General features: G+C 52.5%; 5 protein-coding genes across 5 annotated transcripts; 2 read left to right on the plus strand and 3 right to left on the minus strand.

The window, feature by feature from the left end:
* Positions 1-2,618: 2,618 nt before the first annotated feature.
* Positions 2,619-6,314, minus strand: NCLIV_013000 (conserved hypothetical protein; the record flags this gene model as incomplete). Its single annotated transcript, XM_003881491.1, has 1 exon — positions 2,619-6,314. One exon carries the CDS (start codon positions 6,312-6,314, stop codon positions 2,619-2,621), a length of 3,696 nt encoding a protein of 1,231 aa, XP_003881540.1.
* A 2,358-nt stretch (positions 6,315-8,672) lies between these two features.
* NCLIV_013010 (Rhomboid family 1 (Predicted), related) lies at positions 8,673-10,101 on the minus strand (the record flags this gene model as incomplete). Its single annotated transcript, XM_003881492.1, has 12 exons — positions 8,673-8,690; positions 8,745-8,841; positions 8,899-8,983; positions 9,043-9,174; positions 9,231-9,258; positions 9,325-9,371; positions 9,426-9,492; positions 9,550-9,634; positions 9,691-9,743; positions 9,805-9,877; positions 9,933-9,957; positions 10,017-10,101. The coding sequence occupies 12 exons, from the start codon at positions 10,099-10,101 to the stop codon at positions 8,673-8,675; spliced, it is 795 nt and encodes a 264-aa protein (XP_003881541.1).
* Positions 10,102-10,852: 751 nt separating this feature from the next.
* On the plus strand, positions 10,853-12,192 carry NCLIV_013020 (hypothetical protein; the record flags this gene model as incomplete). The annotated part of the gene is made up of 4 exons (XM_003881493.1): positions 10,853-11,185; positions 11,655-11,740; positions 11,917-11,974; positions 12,073-12,192. 4 exons carry the CDS (start codon positions 10,853-10,855, stop codon positions 12,190-12,192), a joined length of 597 nt encoding a protein of 198 aa, XP_003881542.1.
* A 561-nt stretch (positions 12,193-12,753) lies between these two features.
* On the minus strand, positions 12,754-14,222 carry NCLIV_013030 (Nitrogen-fixing NifU, C-terminal, related; the record flags this gene model as incomplete). Its single annotated transcript, XM_003881494.1, has 4 exons — positions 12,754-12,813; positions 12,953-13,274; positions 13,561-13,670; positions 14,139-14,222. 4 exons carry the CDS (start codon positions 14,220-14,222, stop codon positions 12,754-12,756), a joined length of 576 nt encoding a protein of 191 aa, XP_003881543.1.
* A 1,169-nt stretch (positions 14,223-15,391) lies between these two features.
* Positions 15,392-18,247, plus strand: NCLIV_013040 (hypothetical protein; the record flags this gene model as incomplete). Its single annotated transcript, XM_003881495.1, has 6 exons — positions 15,392-15,637; positions 16,768-16,842; positions 17,273-17,362; positions 17,594-17,662; positions 17,814-17,855; positions 18,134-18,247. 6 exons carry the CDS (start codon positions 15,392-15,394, stop codon positions 18,245-18,247), a joined length of 636 nt encoding a protein of 211 aa, XP_003881544.1.
* Between the last annotated feature and the right edge of the window lie 804 nt (positions 18,248-19,051).

Below are 19,051 nucleotides of genomic sequence, written 5' to 3' on the forward strand. Positions count from 1 at the left end.
GAGAGGAAAGACGGACAACAACGAGGGAAACTGGGCTATGTACACTGAGAGCGGTCCTGACGATATCTGCAAGACGGCGATATACGACGACGAAGGCGCCCCGGCAGGAACGCCGTCAAAGAATAGAAGGTTCGTCGTGCCAGGTAGCCGGTTCCGAAGCCATTTTCTTCTCAGAAGCCTAGGACGATGCGATAGGACCAAAACGGACGAGAAAGAGGAAGACGTGAAAAAAAAAAACGACCGGCTATCGCTTCGGTTCGCTGTGGAGGGTGGGGCCTCCGCAGTAGAAAGGAGAATCAGGCTCCGGGGTGGACGCCATAAAGACGCCCGAGCCAAAGGGTTTTCTATTCAGCATCAGGATACACCACGCTGAGGATGAAGGGACAAGAAACGTGACAAACACACGCTCAGGCGCGAACCGGGTCCCTTTTCGTGGAAACAGCGTGTGCTTGAACAACACGGCAAAGGACGGGAAAGATTTCTGGAGGGTGGCCGGCGTGGTGATGGTCGTGGTGGTCCGATTGTCATCGACAACACTGCAGTCTGGTAACGAAGCACCCGTTCAGTTTTGGATGACATCGGCATGAGCCTCTTCCCTCCCTGTTTCATTTCGCCTCCGCCAATGAGTCGCTTTTTCAAATGCAGCGCCAACAAGTCGTAAAGGTTGTAATTTGTGCAAACTTCGCACAAACAACCCGATTTGAAACCCTCTTCTGTCGCGAGTCACCGGGCCCCCCCTCTCACGCGTACCAGCTAGACAGCAGAAAAGGTGGGGCAGACGCAACCGCTGCAAGACAACCAGCGCGTTTTGCAGTCGTCACATTTCCGGGGAAATGCGGCGTAGTACTTGTTTTTTCCAACTTTTCGAGGAAACGGAAGCTGGCCTCAAAGTAACTCTTCTCTCCATCCCTACATCACAAAGCGTTCCTCGTAAGCGGTGAGGGGGCCGTGGCCTCGCCGCCCGACACGGCCGCTGGATTGACATAAGCAGGCTGGGGGGACGGTGAGGAAACCCGGCTGTCTACACACAGCGATTTGGAAACCGGTTGCTAAACTGGAATGATTTTTCTAGTTTAAACGTTGCGATATTGCTGGAGAACCCACACTTCTCTGTAGAGATGCAGAGCACAGTGGCTCAGGACGGAGTGTTGAGTACGCGCATAACCCCCTGACCCTCCCGAATACGTGCAAATTCATAGCGCAAGGTCCAGTGGTGTATGCCGTCTAAAGGAAACGAACCTTTGAAGACAGTAGAATCTGGTATTTGACATTACGCCCTTGAGATGGACGAATACCGGGAACCGCTATAAACTATCTGGCTGGACCGAGCATCTCCCTTCGCGCGATTCGTGTGTGTTTAAACGGAGTCATCGGACTCGTAGTAGAGGCATTTCGCACCCGGTCCCAGTGCAGCATTTGACACTGCTTTTGGCGTGAAGAATTGCTTGTGACTTGAGTTCACACTCGTGGCAGTCCAATACTATCTTCAGCTTTCGCAGATGTAAGTACTATTCCATGACATGCGGGCACTCCTGCCGGTGCCTCCACTGCAAGCGGTACGACGCCTATGGCAACAGAGGCGGCATCAAATGCCCACGAACGCTTCTGCGTAACAGCAAACAAATACCCAAGTGCGCGATGCTGGCATCTGACTACTCTCAAGACACCATAAGAAATCTTGACACAATGTGAGCGTCGTGCCCGTTTGCCTCACAGTGAGTCGGCGGGAGTTGCCGCTTCCGGGAATCTCCTGTTCAGTCGTCTCGCGTGTCCTGACTTCCAGATTGCGTTCCCACGCGTTTCTCCCATAACGCGGTAATACGCAAAACACCGAGGATCGAGTTCCCACGAAATCCAAATCCCAAAGGTGATGAATGTGCGTACCCATACAAAGGATGGATTTAAGATAATAGGTACATCACGCAAGGAATGTAACGTCTATTGCGTGTTGAGCATACTATCCAGCTGTCCCCTGGAGCTCACCGAGAGTACACAACATGCAGCCAGTCCACTCAACGATGAGCCTAAAACTCTCTTTGCTTGTCGCTTACTTCAACCGTCAACGACCGGGAAGTAACGACAGGGTGGGTCCTTGGATTGTTGTTCCATATGTTCTGTCTCAACTCTACAGAAACCGACCCGCTGAGAATGGGTGGGTACACAGAGCGAATTGAGATGACTCCCTACACCAGGCTACACCTCTCAGGATACGGCTTCCTCCCGTACAATGAAAAGGACTATTTCTTTCAAAAGAATGGTCTCACCCCTCTACACTCTCTTTTGTAGCCCGTCTATACTTTACACCCAGCGAAAAAACTGAAGGGACAGCGTACGAACAAAGCTCAACCAAGCAATTCATGCCCGATACATCTATCCTTGACATACCTTCCGGGAAACCCCTGTCCCCGTCTACACAGCGGAAGTAGCGTTCTTCCAAGACAGTAACCCTACACACAAAGTGAATGTCAAGGCTGTGTGAAGTCGAACCCCTACACCCAACTGAAGCGAGCAAAGCGGTGTGCAGACCACGTCACACTTGCATTACATGCTTACCGCGATGAGCATCGAGTGAAACGGTCGTACACCACTCTCTGCGTGAGCTCCAGCTTTTTATTTATTTAAGCAAGCCTTCTCAAAACCAATTCATCCTGAACTGTTTCGGCATCAGTTCCTACTTCTACATCGATTACGTCGCTGCCGTTATTTCCACCGTCTTCCACACATTGTGAAGCCAAGGGTGGAGAGCCCTTAGCATCAGCAACATCTAAACTGAGTTCACCCGTGAGAAGACTATTCGCCCGAAGATCCGGTTCTCTTGTGCTGTCGTCTGCCGTGCCTCTGGCATCCTCCGACGTTTCACTTGCACGAGGCAGGCGGCCGCCTCGAGAGGGACTACGGATCTTCCCTCCTTTCCTAGAACGGAATCTTGAAAGCTTTCGGGACAACCACATCTCGCGCAGCGGCCCATTTGCCGACGAGGCAGAATCAGCACTGATTAGCGTCGGCGTCTCACTCCCGCTACACAAGTCGCTGAGACGTTCTCGTTCCTCCTCTTCCGCCGCATGGCTCCTGCTGGTCACACTCCGACGACTCGGCAAGCTGCTTGTACGAACCGCTGAATTCGTTTCTTCTGGCATCGTTAGAGATGATACTCGCGATTCGGCATGATTATTTCTATCATGATCGGCGTGTAGATCTCGCGCACACTTACCTCGTCGTTTCGATGACCCAGACAACGCGTGTCTGAACCAGCTCTCGGCTTTGCGATTTTTCGGCACCGCCAGGATTGCCTCGTCATTCCTCCCTTTCCCTGCACCGGCACGTTGGAAGGTGGTTCTCGTTGCATTCTGCGTGCTCTCGGTGGTACACGGCTCCATTTGATCTTTGAACCCTCGCGTTTCCTGCCCGCCATCCGGGACAGCTGCTGCGCTGTCACCCACAGCTCTAGACCTCCTATGTCCTTTGCGAAGTCTGAAAGGAAGCCATCTGTTTCGACGACGCCTCGCAGTTTGCTGGCCACCGCCAGAGGTGCTGGGCCGACTTCCTGTCGTTCCTTTTGCAGGAGCAGTGCACCGCTGCGCACTCGATGCTAAAGGAGGGCGATCTGGAATCTGGTGAAGCAAGACCAGTTCCATTTGTCCTGATGGCGCCCTCCTCGACGCGGGAGACTGCCGACGAGAGATGTTTCGGGCAGTCGTAGGAGCAACCGGATGGACCCACGATCCACTCGACATGCGCCTTGCTACATGTTCACCGATTCCAGATTCGTCATCAATTAGTACCGCAGAAGGCTGAGAAAGCCACTGACCTGTCGCGGTGGAGACATATTGACCTGATTCGCTCCCCGAGGAAGGCGCTGTTGTGATGACTCCACCACCCCTAGCTGGCGTCGAGCTTGGGCGATAGGAACTCCTGCGGCGGCTACCCCACCGGAAAGACCAGCCGTGTGCCTGACTGTCAGTGTCTTGTGTCGCACGAGAGACTGCAGCAGTTGCTTCTCCCGCAGCAGTCACAGCTAGCTCAGTTCCTAACTGTCTTGCAGCCTCCAAGGTTCGGAAGTCTTGAAACGCCTTCGCCGCTCCAGCAATACCTTCCGTTCGAGCACCCGAATGAGACCAACGCCTCCCCCATCTTCGCCAGCGCGGGGGTTTGTGGGTTGACGGTTGACTGGCTTCGTAGACTGCCGGCGCAACAAATATCGGAGATGGGACAGAACCTTCTTTCCCGCTCGCCAATGTCCGCGACACTGTTTCCGGCATGGATCTACCTCGCCGAATTCTCCCCAATAATGAGCTTGTGTTGGCAAGCTCTGGAATGGCCTCTGGTATCGACTGATCCGGAGTCAGGGCAGTGAATGATGCGGACTCAGGATCAGTTTCGGCAATCCCGGCCTTGCCCCCTTCCAACGTGTGTACCCGTCGGCCGAGACGTCTCGGGGTCGTACGAAACTGCTGTTGCCTTCCCAACCCCCGCCGGCCGTTGCGATTGGCCGTGGACGTCCGTAGGTGAACGGAGCCTATCCGGCTGCCAGCGTTCTGACTAGGCAGTCCTGTGCCGTTTTCACTGCGCTCATCTATTGCCTCTAACACGCCAACAGTTTCCTCTGTGCGTGCAGCCGCACTGGAACCGAAGCATCTTGATAGTGACTTGAATGGCGTGGTAAGCCGACCTTTCGTACTTCCCAGTGAAGAATCGGTGGTGGTGGACGAACTGGAGCTGAGCCTGCTGGTCAAACGCTCCCCGGAGAGGCCACTATGGTTCTTGCTTCGTGCCGATGCCAGTGAATCCTTTTCGCTTCCGCTTGACAAGAGCTTTTGTCCCTTGGATCTCTTGTCCACACCCAGAAGGTCCGATGCTGCCTGACGGATGCAATCGCCCACCTTTGCAGCAGTCTCTGCCACAAAGGCACCAGCGCCTGCCAAGGCCGAAGAGCTGCCCTCGCTTTCTTTGTTGGCAGCTAACTGCTGGCGCAATGCAAGCTCTGCAGCCTCAGCTTCCCCTCCCGCATTTGCCTCCTCCTCCAGGCTTCGCATGCACGCGACCTGCAAGGCTTCCTCCAACTCCTGTACTTGAAGTCTTTCAACCGAATCAACGAGCACTGTCTTCATCTTTCGAAGATCTTCTAGTACACTGGCAACCTCCGGATGCCGGTGAAAGGAAGATTTTACCAGTGGCTTATCCGAACCATAGTAAAAGCTTGCGAGTGCGCGAGCTAGCTCAATAGACTCACACATGGCCCGTATATTCGTCAGCACGCTCCCTTGTCCAGTTCCAGAGCGGCCCGACCCCAGTGCAGCAGGCGCTGCCGTTCCTGGTGCCCCCGCCGCTGGCGCAGGGCTTACACAGGGGTGCGCGAGGGAAAGTAGTGTTGCAGCACCGGGCGAGATATCCCTGCGCAGAATCGGCTCCTCTACAGGTTCTGGTGGCGGCTGCTGCCGCTCCCAGGACCACACGTAGTCCGTCTGATGAGTCAAATCTTGCCTCGGTGAGTGCCCCCTCGACGACAAAACGTCCGTCTCTACACCTTGCGACGGCGTTACCATGACTGGAGGCATGACCAGCATCTCCGGAGCACCACTGATAGGAGCACAAGGGTCAGAGCCATACGGCACAGCAGACGCAAGGACTACTGAGTCCCGGGTCGCCGAGTATCCCTCCATGCGAACACCCCGTGGTGAGAGAGAGCACGAAGAGCGGGAGCGCGTTTGCGGTACCCCGGATAGTGACCGCTTCTCTCGAGGGGCATCGGCGTCCTCGCGGTCACGAGAAGGTCGCCTTCGGGGTGTGCTACTAGATGGCCTTCGACAGGAAATGGGCCACTCCGCGCTAGATGCTCGACGATCTGAAAGTGAACCGCTCGCTCTTGACAGGCTGGGACGGACAAGTGTACATTTAGCAACAGTGGCTCCACAAGAGAGGTCGTATACTTGGTCAGCAGTCGAACTACACAGTGCAGGTGACCCCACCGGAAGAATAGTTCCAGACCAGCGAGATGCGGCACGAGAGAACCTCGTATCAGGTGCTGAACTTCCAGTACGGTGTATCGGAAGAGTCTCGTGAAGCCCTGCAAGCACAACGCGTTGACGTCTTGAACCGCCTCTGTCACAGAACTTCACGAGAATGCAGTACGGAGATTGACAGGGCGAAGCAAGAAGGGTTGACCCAGCATGCAAAGATGACCTAGCAGAGCCGAGGAGACTACTGGGTGACTGTTGGGCGTGAAAACGCAGGAGTTGTTCCTGGTCGGATGAAATGCAGCGCCGCAATACAATATTTTGTAAAGTGAGCTGCGTGTGCTTGTCCGCTGCCGTCATATCGGGGTGACACTAGAACGCACTGTCGGCAGACGTACGAAGATGAAAAAGAAGAAAGCGTTTAACTTTCGATAAGTCGTCATCAGTTATCTGCATGGACGTCGGCCACGCAGATTCCTCGTACGATGGGGAAAATGTCTCTGCGCTGTCATCTATGTCGCTCGCGTAAGTTCTGGCCAACTCCATACGGGAGACCCTGCCTGCGCCGTAAAACGCTCCAGATGAGACAACCTCTGCACGTGACCTCCTCAGTGCACGTTGGTTCGACAGTTTCACCAAGCCGAGAACACTGCTAAGAAAAACAGTGTCCCACGAGCTAGCGTCGCGGTGACCTCCAGGGCGTTCAGCCTTAATGGCAACCAGATGTTAAGTTGCTGCTGAGGGACTGAACCGCACCTCTAATCGATGCGGGTTGAGCCTCGGAATGGACGACTAGAAAACGCTCACCAAGAAAACTTAGTGCGCACACAGACAACAAATGTAACTACGGGGTAAAGAAGCCGTGGGTGCCGCGACAGGAAAATGTAGCGGCAAGTCGATGGACGGCCGCGGAAAAGTTCGATCCATCAAAAACGACACCAACTTTTTCCGTCACCTTCTGCAGACATCACAGAGCCGGATACGCAACCGGAGCTGATTATGGCAGGCGCGCGCTGCTTAACGATGTTACCCATGGATGTCTCGCTGACTAGGGCTTGACTGTCAGCCACCAGCTGTTGCGACCTCAGCAAAAAAAGTCAGAGAATTCGTTACTGCACCATGTCTCGGAAAAAATGTCATTTCGGTGACTTAATCAGTCGTTGACATTCCACAAGGAAACCAAAATGCTGTTTTCGACTGCAACTGTAATGGGTTCGACGTGCGACGGACCTCTTCGATTGAACGCTGATGCGTCTCTTCAGTTCAACCCCTCTCAGGAAACTCGCTCCACAGGAAGCACATCCATATGATTTGCCAGAGGGGACTATCTTTAACGGTAGACTGACGAGTCAGATAGGATTAGTCATTTCATGGTGCTCGAGTGTCGCTTTGTATATGAGATCGATTAAGAAGTCAGGCGAGAGTCACTCCGACCAGCGGATGCAGCTGTAGGGGCTCTGTGGTTTCACATCCGATGTGAGGTGGCAACAGTTGGTGGCTTCAGCGGCGAGAAGCAGAGGGGTTGCACTAAGTAGAAATCAACGGCGTTTAAACATAGGGGCCCTTACACTCGAATACGCGTGCAGCGTTCCAACACTTTAGCAACACATCCAGATGCACTGCCACTCCGAGCCTCAACATCACTGCGTCTTGCAAATCTTTGTCAACTGGAAATCGGACCGATTTTGCGCCGCGGTACACTTCTATGGCTCAATACTCGCCGTGATCTGCTCCCGTAGGCTGTCTGCGTAGTCTTCTCTAAGTGAATGCTCTCTCCGGTAAGTTCTCAAGTTTTCCTACTGGAGTCCTTTGTGGACATTGCAAAGACGTGCGTTTTGTGTTGTGACACCCCCTTCTCCCCAGGATGGTGGTTCGAACAATAAAAAAAATTACGTTGACCCAAAAACGGCTGCAGTTCAATTGAGGTATTCCTACTGCTATTTGCAGTTCTAGCTGCCCTGCCGATTCTCAGGGACATCAGACATACTAACCGATTATTGGGGCTTTCTCCAGTCTTCAGCAAGTTTGTGACATACGATTCTGAGGTTCGCTTCCACTTGTCCATCGATTACCTGTGTTGCACAACCGCCTGATGTCACTTCGGCGTTCATGCGAGGCACCAGATGCCCAGCGGACAAGGGCCGAGCGAACGTGTGAAGTGAGAGTTCGGCGCCTGTATAGCTGCCAAGAGAATACGTTTTCGCGCCATTGTCGGTTGTAGAGGGCATGCGCGTGTCTACTCAAGGAGGCTAGAACCAACAGTCGTAATGTGCGACGAATGACTGTTCACGCAAATCAAATGGGATCGGGGCCAGCGAATCGTATCAAACTGGTACAAGAAGTGTCATAGCGTTTTGAGTGAACCCACAGCGGTGCCCCCACGTGCGAAGGCTCCTCTGGCTTAGAGAGGTTCGCTTGGAGAGCAGTTCGTAGTTGGCTGCGTGTGCTGAATGTTACTTTGGGGGAAATATGTCTCTGAAAGCACTCCCTACGGGTTCAGAGACAGGGCCCCGTGCCACGAGAAGGCACCAGAGCACCAACTACATGCCTATTCTGTACAACCACTCTGAGACACGATCAGTGAGTCGACATGAACGATTGTCCTCCCGCATCGACAGCAGTAGCATTTCAAAACCATGCTGTTGTACAGAGTAGCTCGATCGCCTAGATCTGGCAATCCAATAGTGACCGAGAGGATGACCGGACATATGAACAATGTCACAGCTCAGCCGAGGCCTGACAGTGAAGTATGAGGAAGCGGACAGAACCTGGCGTCGCGCCAACACTTACCACACGGTACGGGTAGTGTAGGAGTAAAACGAGGGGTGACACAACAAGCGTAACCGCGCAGAGAGCAGAGCATACATAGTACATGAAGTTGAACCACCTGTATGTCCACTGCATTAAAGAGATCGTCGGCGACCTATGGAGTTACTTACCTTACTTGGGTAAGTCCTCTACATCTTTATTATAGTAGCATACCACAGCTACGCCAGCCAAGAACCCTCCCAGATGGCCGTACGTGTCCACTACAGAGGTATATTAACTGCAGAGAAGCTTAACCATGGACAAACAATGAATCTGTTACCTGTTCGCCCAAACGACAGAAAATATATCAACACAGCGAGAAGGCAAACGTCAAAGGAGTACATTTGCTTCAATTCTTCGGAGAGCTTGCCCCAGACCGCACTGAGCTCTGCCGTCAGACCGCCAACGACGCCTACAGAATGTGTAGTGATGGACGCCCCCATTCGTTTCCAGCAGGATCAGTCTCACCGAAACCTGCAGTGCTAGCGCCCACCGACTGGCAAACAACACATGTAATCGCCTTGATCTGAATTATGTCCGTCACTTAAACCGCATTGCTTACCAAGGCCCACGGCTGCACCAACATTGACAGTAGGTTTCCGACAATAGCTGTTGGACAACAAGTAGGCACATCACTATGTTTATGTTTCCTCGGAAACTCACCGGAGAAAAAGTAGGTTGCCAGGAACTTCTTTGTCCCGTAGCGCTCCTCCAATCTGAGACTGATATGCTGAACCGAGTGGAGGTGGACATCTCGTGCCATGCCACTACGAAGTGAAGGACGTACCAGAATAAAGACCAAGTTAAGGACTAAATGCAGAATTGTCGCATGGAGGAACAACGGGGTAACAACCCGCCAGAGCTGTAGATTGCTGACTGAAGCAATGCTGACCAGGATCAGTGAGACAGTAGCGAAGGGTGTACGGACCTGAAAGCTGGTGCGTAAGCGGCCCCGAGGAGCATGAGCGTCTGTTCATTCGGCTGAAAGGGGTGTCAGTTTCTTCAAAGTGTCTATGTGCACTGACTGTGCGTGTAGTCTGACCTGATAGCTCTTCGATAACACGCACGATACAACATACATGACGATCTGTGCAGTGGTAATCCACAGAATAGACCTACAAACACGGAGCTCTAGTTGAGGAAATTCAGGGCCGAAAGTGGAAGACTGACTTGTCACATGAAAGTCCAGGGAACACTGCGGACATCGGCATGTGTCCACCGGCAGATACGAAATGGCAGCTGCACATTGCTCACCTCTCTCTTTCCAGCTTCTCAACGCAGGCTCGCCGCCTCCCAGGAGGCTTTGAGCCTCCATGTCTGATCCGCGAGAAGAAGCCATTGAGACTGCAACTATGGTTCGGCCTCCTCTAATCCGGTCAACTCTACAGTGGTACTCGTCTGCGTGATCAGCAGTGATGTTTCATATCAGTTCTGCTGGAATGACAGTAACGCGGATACTCATACACCGGGCGGCTACGCGTGGCCATGCCTTACCCTGGAAGCTTGGGCGACGGGGAACTGTGCTGTACGGACACCAGCGCTCGCCATACGTCTGCGATTCCTCGAGGCCACGTCCACTATCGCCGGAAGGTGTATTTTTCGGGGTTTTATGGTCTTAACTTGTTTTTATACGGAAAAAAATTCCGGACACTAGTCTGAATCGCATTGCAAAGCTGTGTTGAAGCAAGTAATTGAGTGTTCGGATTATGTTCACAGCTTTAGGCGTGTCGGGACAATCGTTGTTTTTTCACCTGCCTCGCGCTGGCAGTGGACGCATGCAGCATGCGCAATGAAAGCCTGCTACAGGAATCGACACTGCGAAGCCGTGTGTTCAAGCCTCAAATTGAGGCAAATTCTTTTCTCTTCGCAATATTTCTGAGGAGAGTCTATGAACACCGAGTTGCTGGTGTGCGAGACTAGCACTGTCAATTTCGCGTGGCAGCAGTTGCCACCGGAACTGACCACTGTTGTGGACTGTCGGCACACCAGCTGTATTGCCCATAAATACCTGTTTCACCGAATACGTGGTGTCGGAAGTTCTGAAGATTCGTTTTTCACAGAGCGTGTATGACACAGGACGCGGTGCAGCAATGTCTTTCCTCGTGAGGGGCTTGATTTCACCAGGCCTTCGCGGACTCGACTCAGCCGGCGCAAGGCTCACGGAGATATCCAACGGTGTCGTCAGCTTTTCTTGTCCAAGAACTGTTTCAGAGGTCTTACTGCTTCGGTCTAAAACTAGTTTGGCTACAATTGGACTGCCACAGGGCCCACAGTTGCAACCATCCGTCGGTGAAAGGGCTGGGGGACTGTATACGCAGAATATAGCGCCGGTTGGAGCGTGGGGGTCTACGGCAACAATCTGCGTTCAGAAGCGCACTCTATACTGGCCTCCGGCGCGGAAGGACAGGTCAAAACGAATAAGAGTAAGATTCGGCAAAAAATAGTCCTGTAATAGAGTAGAGGCCACCAGGTTGTCCTCTTCTACTGGTGGTAGTTGATACTTCCCGATGAGCGCACCACTGGCGCTCTGATTCGTCGCGAAGTTTTTCTTAGCCTGCATATTCCAGTGGGTAGGGAGCTCCAAATAGAGTAATGACCCCTCACTCGTGAGTGTCTGAGCGATGCCTAGGCAACCCGTGGGGAGGCTGCAAGACATGGCAGGACAGAGCCAGTTAGCTTGAATGCTTCTGCAGACCTGTCTTTTCTTTGCCTCGATCGTCCTCCTCTATCCAGCGAGGTGCTGGTTACCTGTATTCGCTGACCAGGAAGACGAGGACCCTCAGTTGTGCAGCTAAGAAGAAAAGAGTATTTTACCCCGCCCTTTTCCATATACAACGGAGTCGCTTGGAAACATCCTAGTGCCGGTGTGACGGGTGGCCTGTTCACTTGCAGCTTCCTTCGGGCAAAAAATGCTTCGTTTTCAATGCTAAGAGAGACCAAGATGGCGATCTGGAGCCGGTCCTCTGCTTCGTCGACAGGTATGTTTCTTTACCCAAGACTTCCCGTCGATGACGCTTGCTGTGTCACAGTTTCTTCTGTATGCTACTGTTCTTTTTTCGTTCGGGCCTGGTATGCTTGCCGTTGTTGGTGTCCCGGTGAGGAGCATCTTTGCAAGAGGAGTGCGTCTTCTTCTCTTTGCTATGCGATCCTGCAGCCAAGACAACCTCCTGATGTGGTTCAACGAAGAAGAACTCTTGGAGTTCGAAAAACTGGTGAGTGTTTGAGCGCTTCAGCGTAGCGGGCGTTAGATGGTGCACACACAGTCACCGTTTCTGCTCAAAAGACGAGTGTCTGACGCGACTGCTTGCAGGTGCCTCGTCTGGAAAGCTACTACGAACTGTGGGAAGAGAAGGCGTCACGCGTTCGAATGAAGGAAGCCATCGTAGCTGAAGCACAACGCGAATTTCCGCATATAGGACTGGACGGCTGAATACAGTTGCCTTTCCGGACGGTTTATTGGGATGTGAAAAATCAGTGTCCGACTGACTGCTCTGTTTGACAGCGATAATTCCCTACGGCCCTGTCCGAGGTGAAACGCTTGCCAGTCACTGCCTTTCATGCACTAATCCGTTTCGGATGGTATGTCGTCTTTTGCAAATCCGTCTGCTTCCCCTCTCAAGAGACGGTTTTCTGTTGCATTGTCCCCCCAGTTGTGGTCACAGAGTAAACGCTTCACATCCTGGTGAAGAAGCACCATGACGGTACGCAGCGCCCAGATCCTGTTTCGCGTGTAATATGAGAGGTCTCATGTGGTTCCCTTCCGGGTAAATGACTTTAATTATGTAATGTGAAGTCCACGCTCCTTGAGTACCAGACTTGAGTTCTATGGTTTATGAAATCCGTTTCGCCCCTCCGCAGGGGTCGTGCTGCAACACAGTTGCGTCAAAAATTCGTCAGAACACTGAGGGGCAGTTCACGCGCTGGTGGCTGGCCACCCCATAAAAATCCGGATTTATTCCTCTTCATCCCGAAACCCCGTGAAGCTCCTGATTTAATCATCTTCCTCATCGAGTGGATCGCCGTTTTCGTCGCATTGCCGCACGTCTTCGACCTGAGCCAAGAGACACAACACATTTGCAGACGGAAGCCTCAAACATTTGTTACACTTTTATTCTTCTCGGGAAGCCACTCGGATAGCGACGTATCCCCGTAGCGCACTCCGATCCATCCACCAGTCAATTCCGCCGTACCTCTGGAATATAGTATTGTAGCATTTGTTTCATTCCTCTTTTGACGGTGATAAGAGAACTTGGACAGCCCTCGCAGCTGCCTTTCAAATGCACCCATACAATGCCAGTTTCTTCATCGAACCGCATCATCTCAAGATCGCCTCCATCAGCCTGAAGCATGGGGCGTGCTCGCATGTGCAGCAGCTCTCTGATCGCTTCGGACAAATCTTCCTCTTCGTCAGGTTTTGACTGCTGTTGCGGCTCCTGTCGCCGGCCTTCTGGGACGGAAATTTCCTCTGAAGATGCAACTGGCTGGATAGCAGGTAACCCAGACATCAAGTGGCTGTAGACAGGAGCACGCGAGACACCAGGGAGAGGCTCCATGTGCCAGGAGCAAGGACACGAATAGGACTCCCATGATTACCCCTGTGGGCGAGAGGTGGGCAGTGTTTTCCCTAGACGAATCCCATTTGCTGGCACGCAATCGAGACAATGTTTTCGAATGAACAGACATGCGCAGCTCGCCAGCTCAATGCCTGCAACTTTCCAATACCTAGGGTTGCTTCCCTACCCAAAGCGGATCTTCCTCTGTGTGAACAACTTGAGAACCGCCATTTCACTCATCTTACTCCAGAATGCTTCGCTTAACCGGCTCTTCCAAGTCGCCCCAGTCAGTATCCTTCGCCTTCACCACCGTCACATAGTCTCCTGCGATTAGCACCGAACTCGTCCCATCTATCTGCATAACGCAGAACAACGACGACAGCGTACGCGCTGTGGTGCGGCAAGGTGTCCCATTTCCTCTGATGATCATCCACAACATCTTCAGTCTCTGTTGGATAATAGCCAACGGATGCACCAGCAATCTTCAATGATGCTGCCTTTTGCTTCGGATGCATCCGTACAGTTCGGGGTCAAGATCGGTCACATTGTGACGGTCCGTACATGTCACGTTTCGATCTAGGATCGCGCTCTGGTCTACATGTACGTCAAAGAAAGAGAGCCGAGTCTCCACACGAAATGCGAGAGTCTTGAATGGAGTCAGAGATTGTCCAGTTTGTTCACCCAGCTACCGCATACAGAATTCAGTCCTCTCTGAACAGAGAGTGTTTGCATCACACCTTCCACGCTCGCCGGAAACACACTGCTGTAGCAAACTGGAGAAAACGCGTCCACAATTGTAGCGCTTCCCGATCGTCCGCCTCACCTTGAATAAACAGTCAGCAAGGGGTGACGCTCCTTCTGCACGCACAGAGAGAACATCGATCATGCCTCTTTTTAGGTAAGGCATTGCTTGTTCAAAGCAAGCTACAGCCTGGCGACCTGATTGATTGAGTGGCGTTTCTGCGATGGTGTCACGAAAGTGGAGCGGATATCAAACCTTTTCCAATGTCTCTCACGTTGTCTCTGTTGTCGCGTGTAGCTCCTCGATGCGCCGGAAGACGCCTCCGCAATTAAACGAGGGCCGTTTACAAGCACAAATTTCCGAGCCAGTGGGTTAGGAGTCTGTTCCACAGAAAGCGTGATCTGGCTAGTGGGTGCTGCGCTGTCAACGCGATTGCCATTGGCTCCCGGTGAGCCTCCAGGATGTGCGGGAGTTCGAAGCTCGCGTGTGTGATCCTTCCTTGCCTGAATCAATGTGGAGCCCCTGAGGCCATACCAATGCCCAGCGGCATCAATAGATCTGCAGTTTCGCCCGAGAGAAAATGGCTGCGACACAGGCGCCGCAGAACGCGACCAGAAACTCGGTCCATGGGAGAGCGCCTCCGTCCGCACGAGGTGGAGAAACGGATTCTTCAACATCCGATACCACCCCAAGGGGGATAAACGAGTAGAGTAAGCCATGAGAGCCCGGGCATTACTGAAACAGAATCTCTTGCGGAGTACGGCGCAGGCTGGTACGTCAAAAATCGCTTACGGGAAAAGGCATAGCCTTCTGAAACGGAACACACCACCAGTTGCGGCCGCAGAGAACAGAACGCGAATTCTTTGGAGAAGCACTTGACCTGTCGCGTCAAAAATTGGGCAACGTGACGGAGCATACTTGGCACACGGTTGTTCTGCCTCGCAATATCATTTTGTGATTCTCGCTAGATGCAAGTTGCAACAGAGATGCGCGGAACACCCGGTCCCGATGCGCATGCATTTCCAGCCCCAGTAATGTCTCGCGTTCTCCAGGACACGAACGGGCAGGGGCTTTGCTTTTTCCCCATCAATGAATATCCATTGCCTTTGAACTTCGTCAAAAGGAAAGCATTGTCAAGCAAGGAAAGAAGACGTGTTGACATGTCAGAAAAGGCAGAGAGTGGCGGGTTCGCTTTTGCGGATGCCACACCGGCCGCGTGTATGTATTGCCAGTCGCATGGCAACAAGGAACGCGCGACCCCGACCAATCATGCGCTCTTTCTGTCAATTTCCACTTGACTGAAAAAGAGATGACACCCTTAGGCCCAAGGCAGAATGGCGGACCCATGCGTAGACTCGACAGAGGCTGAGAGGTCTAACACACTCGTCAAAGACACCAGCGCCAGCGGCACACCGGACGGCGTCGAACCTTACCTCTTTCCCATAGTGGCCTGCCTGGGTTGTTTGACCACCATGGCCTGCGGGCCAAAAGACGGAGACTTTATCAGCCCCGCTGAGTACGCGCGGGGATGCAAGGAATCTCCGTACGAGGCTGCCTTGTTAGCCAACACAAAGGCCGGGGTGAGAACGTGCGTTGCGCGTCGCCCAGGGGGTCGAGGCACATCGTCCCCGGACCCATCCTGGGAAAAGGAAAAACACGAAGAAATTTCGTCTTCCCCTTCTGGGCACAAGACAGATCCGAGGGAAGAAGAAGATCGTGCGGCGAAGAAAATACATCCAAAAGAAAATGAAGGTTGTCAAACGGCCTCAAGGACCGACAGAAACAACAGACCGCACAGGAACGCTGATGCATCACCGCCTTCTTTTGATGTACAAAACGTCGTGCTCCAGGATGCCAAACGAGTAAGCCCCTCCTCTACCCTTGCCCACAACAAACGCCGTCCTTCGATGAACAAAGCACACGCCTTAAGCAAGCTGCGGCGTCGTATCCACGTCATACACCCTTGCCTCATAAACCAGGAGGCACGAAAAAGGGAAATCAATAAAGAGATCCGTGCACATCTGCCGGTGACACGCGTGGTGACTTGAGAGAAGACTTAGCAAACTCGAAAGGAGTCCGATTGTGTTTCCAACCCGAAGTCATCGCCCTAAAAAATTAGCTGACCACGAGCGCCCCCCATGGGTAGCCGCGTCACCACTTCTCGTCAGTGCCATTAAGAAATCAAGGGAGAGTAACCTTTAAAAATACCCTTTATGTCAGCCGAACAAGTGGAAGTCGATGGGCGAGGTGACAGCTTTTTCGCTTCGGCGAACATCAGCACTGATATGTATCTTCATCTCGTCTATCCGGGAGCCCGTAATGAAGGAAAGATGAACGGCCTCCAAACGTACCAGGGCAGAATAAGCAGTTTACAGCCGGCTTACAGTGTTTTAGCCGGACGCGTGCTGCTCTTATTGAGAGAGATACTCCCTTCTGTGTTAGCTGGAAGAGAACGAGGGCTCCTCCTCCCTCACGCCCCCTTTACAAATATCAGAGTGCCACGTTTTCTGCGAAGAGTTCACCGGATACAGGGTGGAAGCAGCAGCACTTTCTATATCTGGCGGGTTCTTCATGGAAAATTAGGCTGCAGCGTTTCCTCTCTGAGAGATACAGTGACAGTCAATCTGTCCCAATCAGCGCGGTTACTTCGCACAGAGGAGACAGTATGCACAGGTGTTGTTCTCCACCAACTGTCTTTGCTCCGACACAGCCGCTCACCGACCAAGAGCTCCTCGAGCAGATCGTCACAGATTTCTCTCTCCGAGCAGTTCGTTTCGATGATTCGGTGAGCTGTGAATACAGCATGCGACTAGGATGGAAGCACACACAATCGGGAAACTTTTTCAGGACGGACCATCGGACGACTCGCGGGTGTCTGACTAGTGTAAAACCGAATGGGAGCCCCTAAAGCATAAAGAGTGGCAGAAAAAGGTAGCGGAGGAGATACTAATACCGGCCTTGAAACGAGGAACGGTGTTCTCCTTCGGTTCATCCCCCCATACGGAGCATGCAGGGGTACCGGTGTATATTTCACATGCACATCTATGTAGCGTCCTCTAAACAGATACGTATACGTGTCCTTATCTCTTCCTAGATGCAAACGTGTATACACACGGAGACACTGTGTCCTTTGTCTCCGCTTCTAAGTCCGCCAAGCCCAAGGGTGACTCCGCGGCATCGGGATGACCGGAGTTTCTGTGAACCTTTTTCTGCAGGACAACCGGACGGGTCTCCCTGCAACCTTGATTCACCTAGGGAATGGCATGCAGCTTAAAGCCGAGTATCACCTGGATTTCCGCCTCCAAGTGAGATCCCACAGAGTTCATGCTCCGTTACGATGGCATCGTCGGAACGCTGCATTCTACTGTCCGCTCTCGGGGAGCCGCTGATGGCATGGCAGCTACCTCGAAGGACCTCAGGACTGCCTCGATCAGAAACGTACGCAAAAGGAGGTGGCCTGCACCCAGGTGCGGTGTCACTGGTTTTTCAATTTCGCAGAAAAAAGCGTCGTTTCCCTACCTCCTGGTTGCCTGCAGAACATCCACTTCAAGCTGTGCACCAAAGAGAACCGTTTCATCATGTTCTTTTTCATTCCCATCAAACATGTAAGCGTACAACCTCTTCGGCACATGAATCTTAGCGGGAAGGGCGCAAACGCGGGCGCAAAGGGGGAACAGGACATTTTCAAAGGAAGCCCCAATTGGCAGTGCTTTATGACAGAATCGCGAATTTTTTTGAGGGTCGTTTTTTTTGCAGCTAAAGGACATTGCAATCCCCGAGGAGCTAGATCCTGTCTTTGTAAGTGCTGGCATAGTCTACTGTTGCGTAGTTCTCCAAATCTAGACACAACTGCAAAGAGAATGGCGGAGAGTCATAATCTTCCCGCACTAACACCGCTATGACCAACTGCACCTTAGCTTTCACTTTTTGTAGTATGGTGCTCAAGAGCTGACGCGGCAAGCGCTGAAGGTTCCGCGAATTGAGAGAGTTGTCGCATTTCTTTCCACCACTCTTCGTCCAGGATTGCCTTGATAGTGTTACCATGTGTTTTCTGCCGCTCTGTTTTGCGCATCCAGCATGCGTCGTGTTACGATCGCGTCGGCAAATTCGTGCAGCGGCCGCAGCGAGCGGCCGTGCTGCAGGTAAGAGAACGGGCGATCTGTGACCAGACTCCCGCATCGGGTATGTAATGTTCTGGGTGCGAAAGTTCCATCGAATCGAAAGCCGTTTGGAAGATTCCCTAGGATACTGTATATGACTCCAGCTATGAGATTCAGATCAGACAACCAGCTTATGATTGCTGACGGCTCTTCGGACACACCGTGGGAGAGGCGAAGCTACCGACAAGAGGAAACCGGGTTTACATTAAGACACCAAAAATCGCAGTTAATGCGGTCTATACATATTCCCCATCTTTCCGTATGAGTATATATGTATATGCATGGGCCGTAATGATTTGCAGAGCTGAACATCGCTCAATATCATGTGCATCGAAACAATGTTATTTAGGCATCTTTGGAAGAAAGGTGCTCACTTTTGTCTTCATTCTCTTGTTTGACTTCTGCACCCTTTCTCTAGCTGTCGCCTGAGGCCCCAGCTGATTTACGTCGGACACCACTCTATCTAGGCGATGCTGGGAAAATCACCCTGGAGCGACGATCCTTGCAACGGCTCTTTGTCGGTTCAGCGATCGTTTTAATTCTGGCAGACACGCAAGAAAGAGACACTTTCCAGTGTTCCCTCAAAATCCTACAACTGTACAATTCCCTCGAACATTCTAACTGACGAACATTTCAAGGAGCCACCAGTTCTCTGAATTTTTCTCGGGAAGGCTGAAAAAACCTCTATCCTCTTGCCAGGAGGAACATGTGACGCGCTGCAAACCATTGTATGTGCTTATCGACAACTCAGAGCTCGCGCCGCACCGCATAGGCTGAGCCGATCGCGTACTTCACCGCGACGCCACACTTTGCCTTCTGGCTGCAATTCGTTCC

The sequence above is a fragment of the Neospora caninum genome, chromosome V, assembly GCF_000208865.1.
Source record: "Neospora caninum Liverpool complete genome, chromosome V".
Taxonomy (NCBI): domain Eukaryota; phylum Apicomplexa; class Conoidasida; order Eucoccidiorida; family Sarcocystidae; genus Neospora; species Neospora caninum.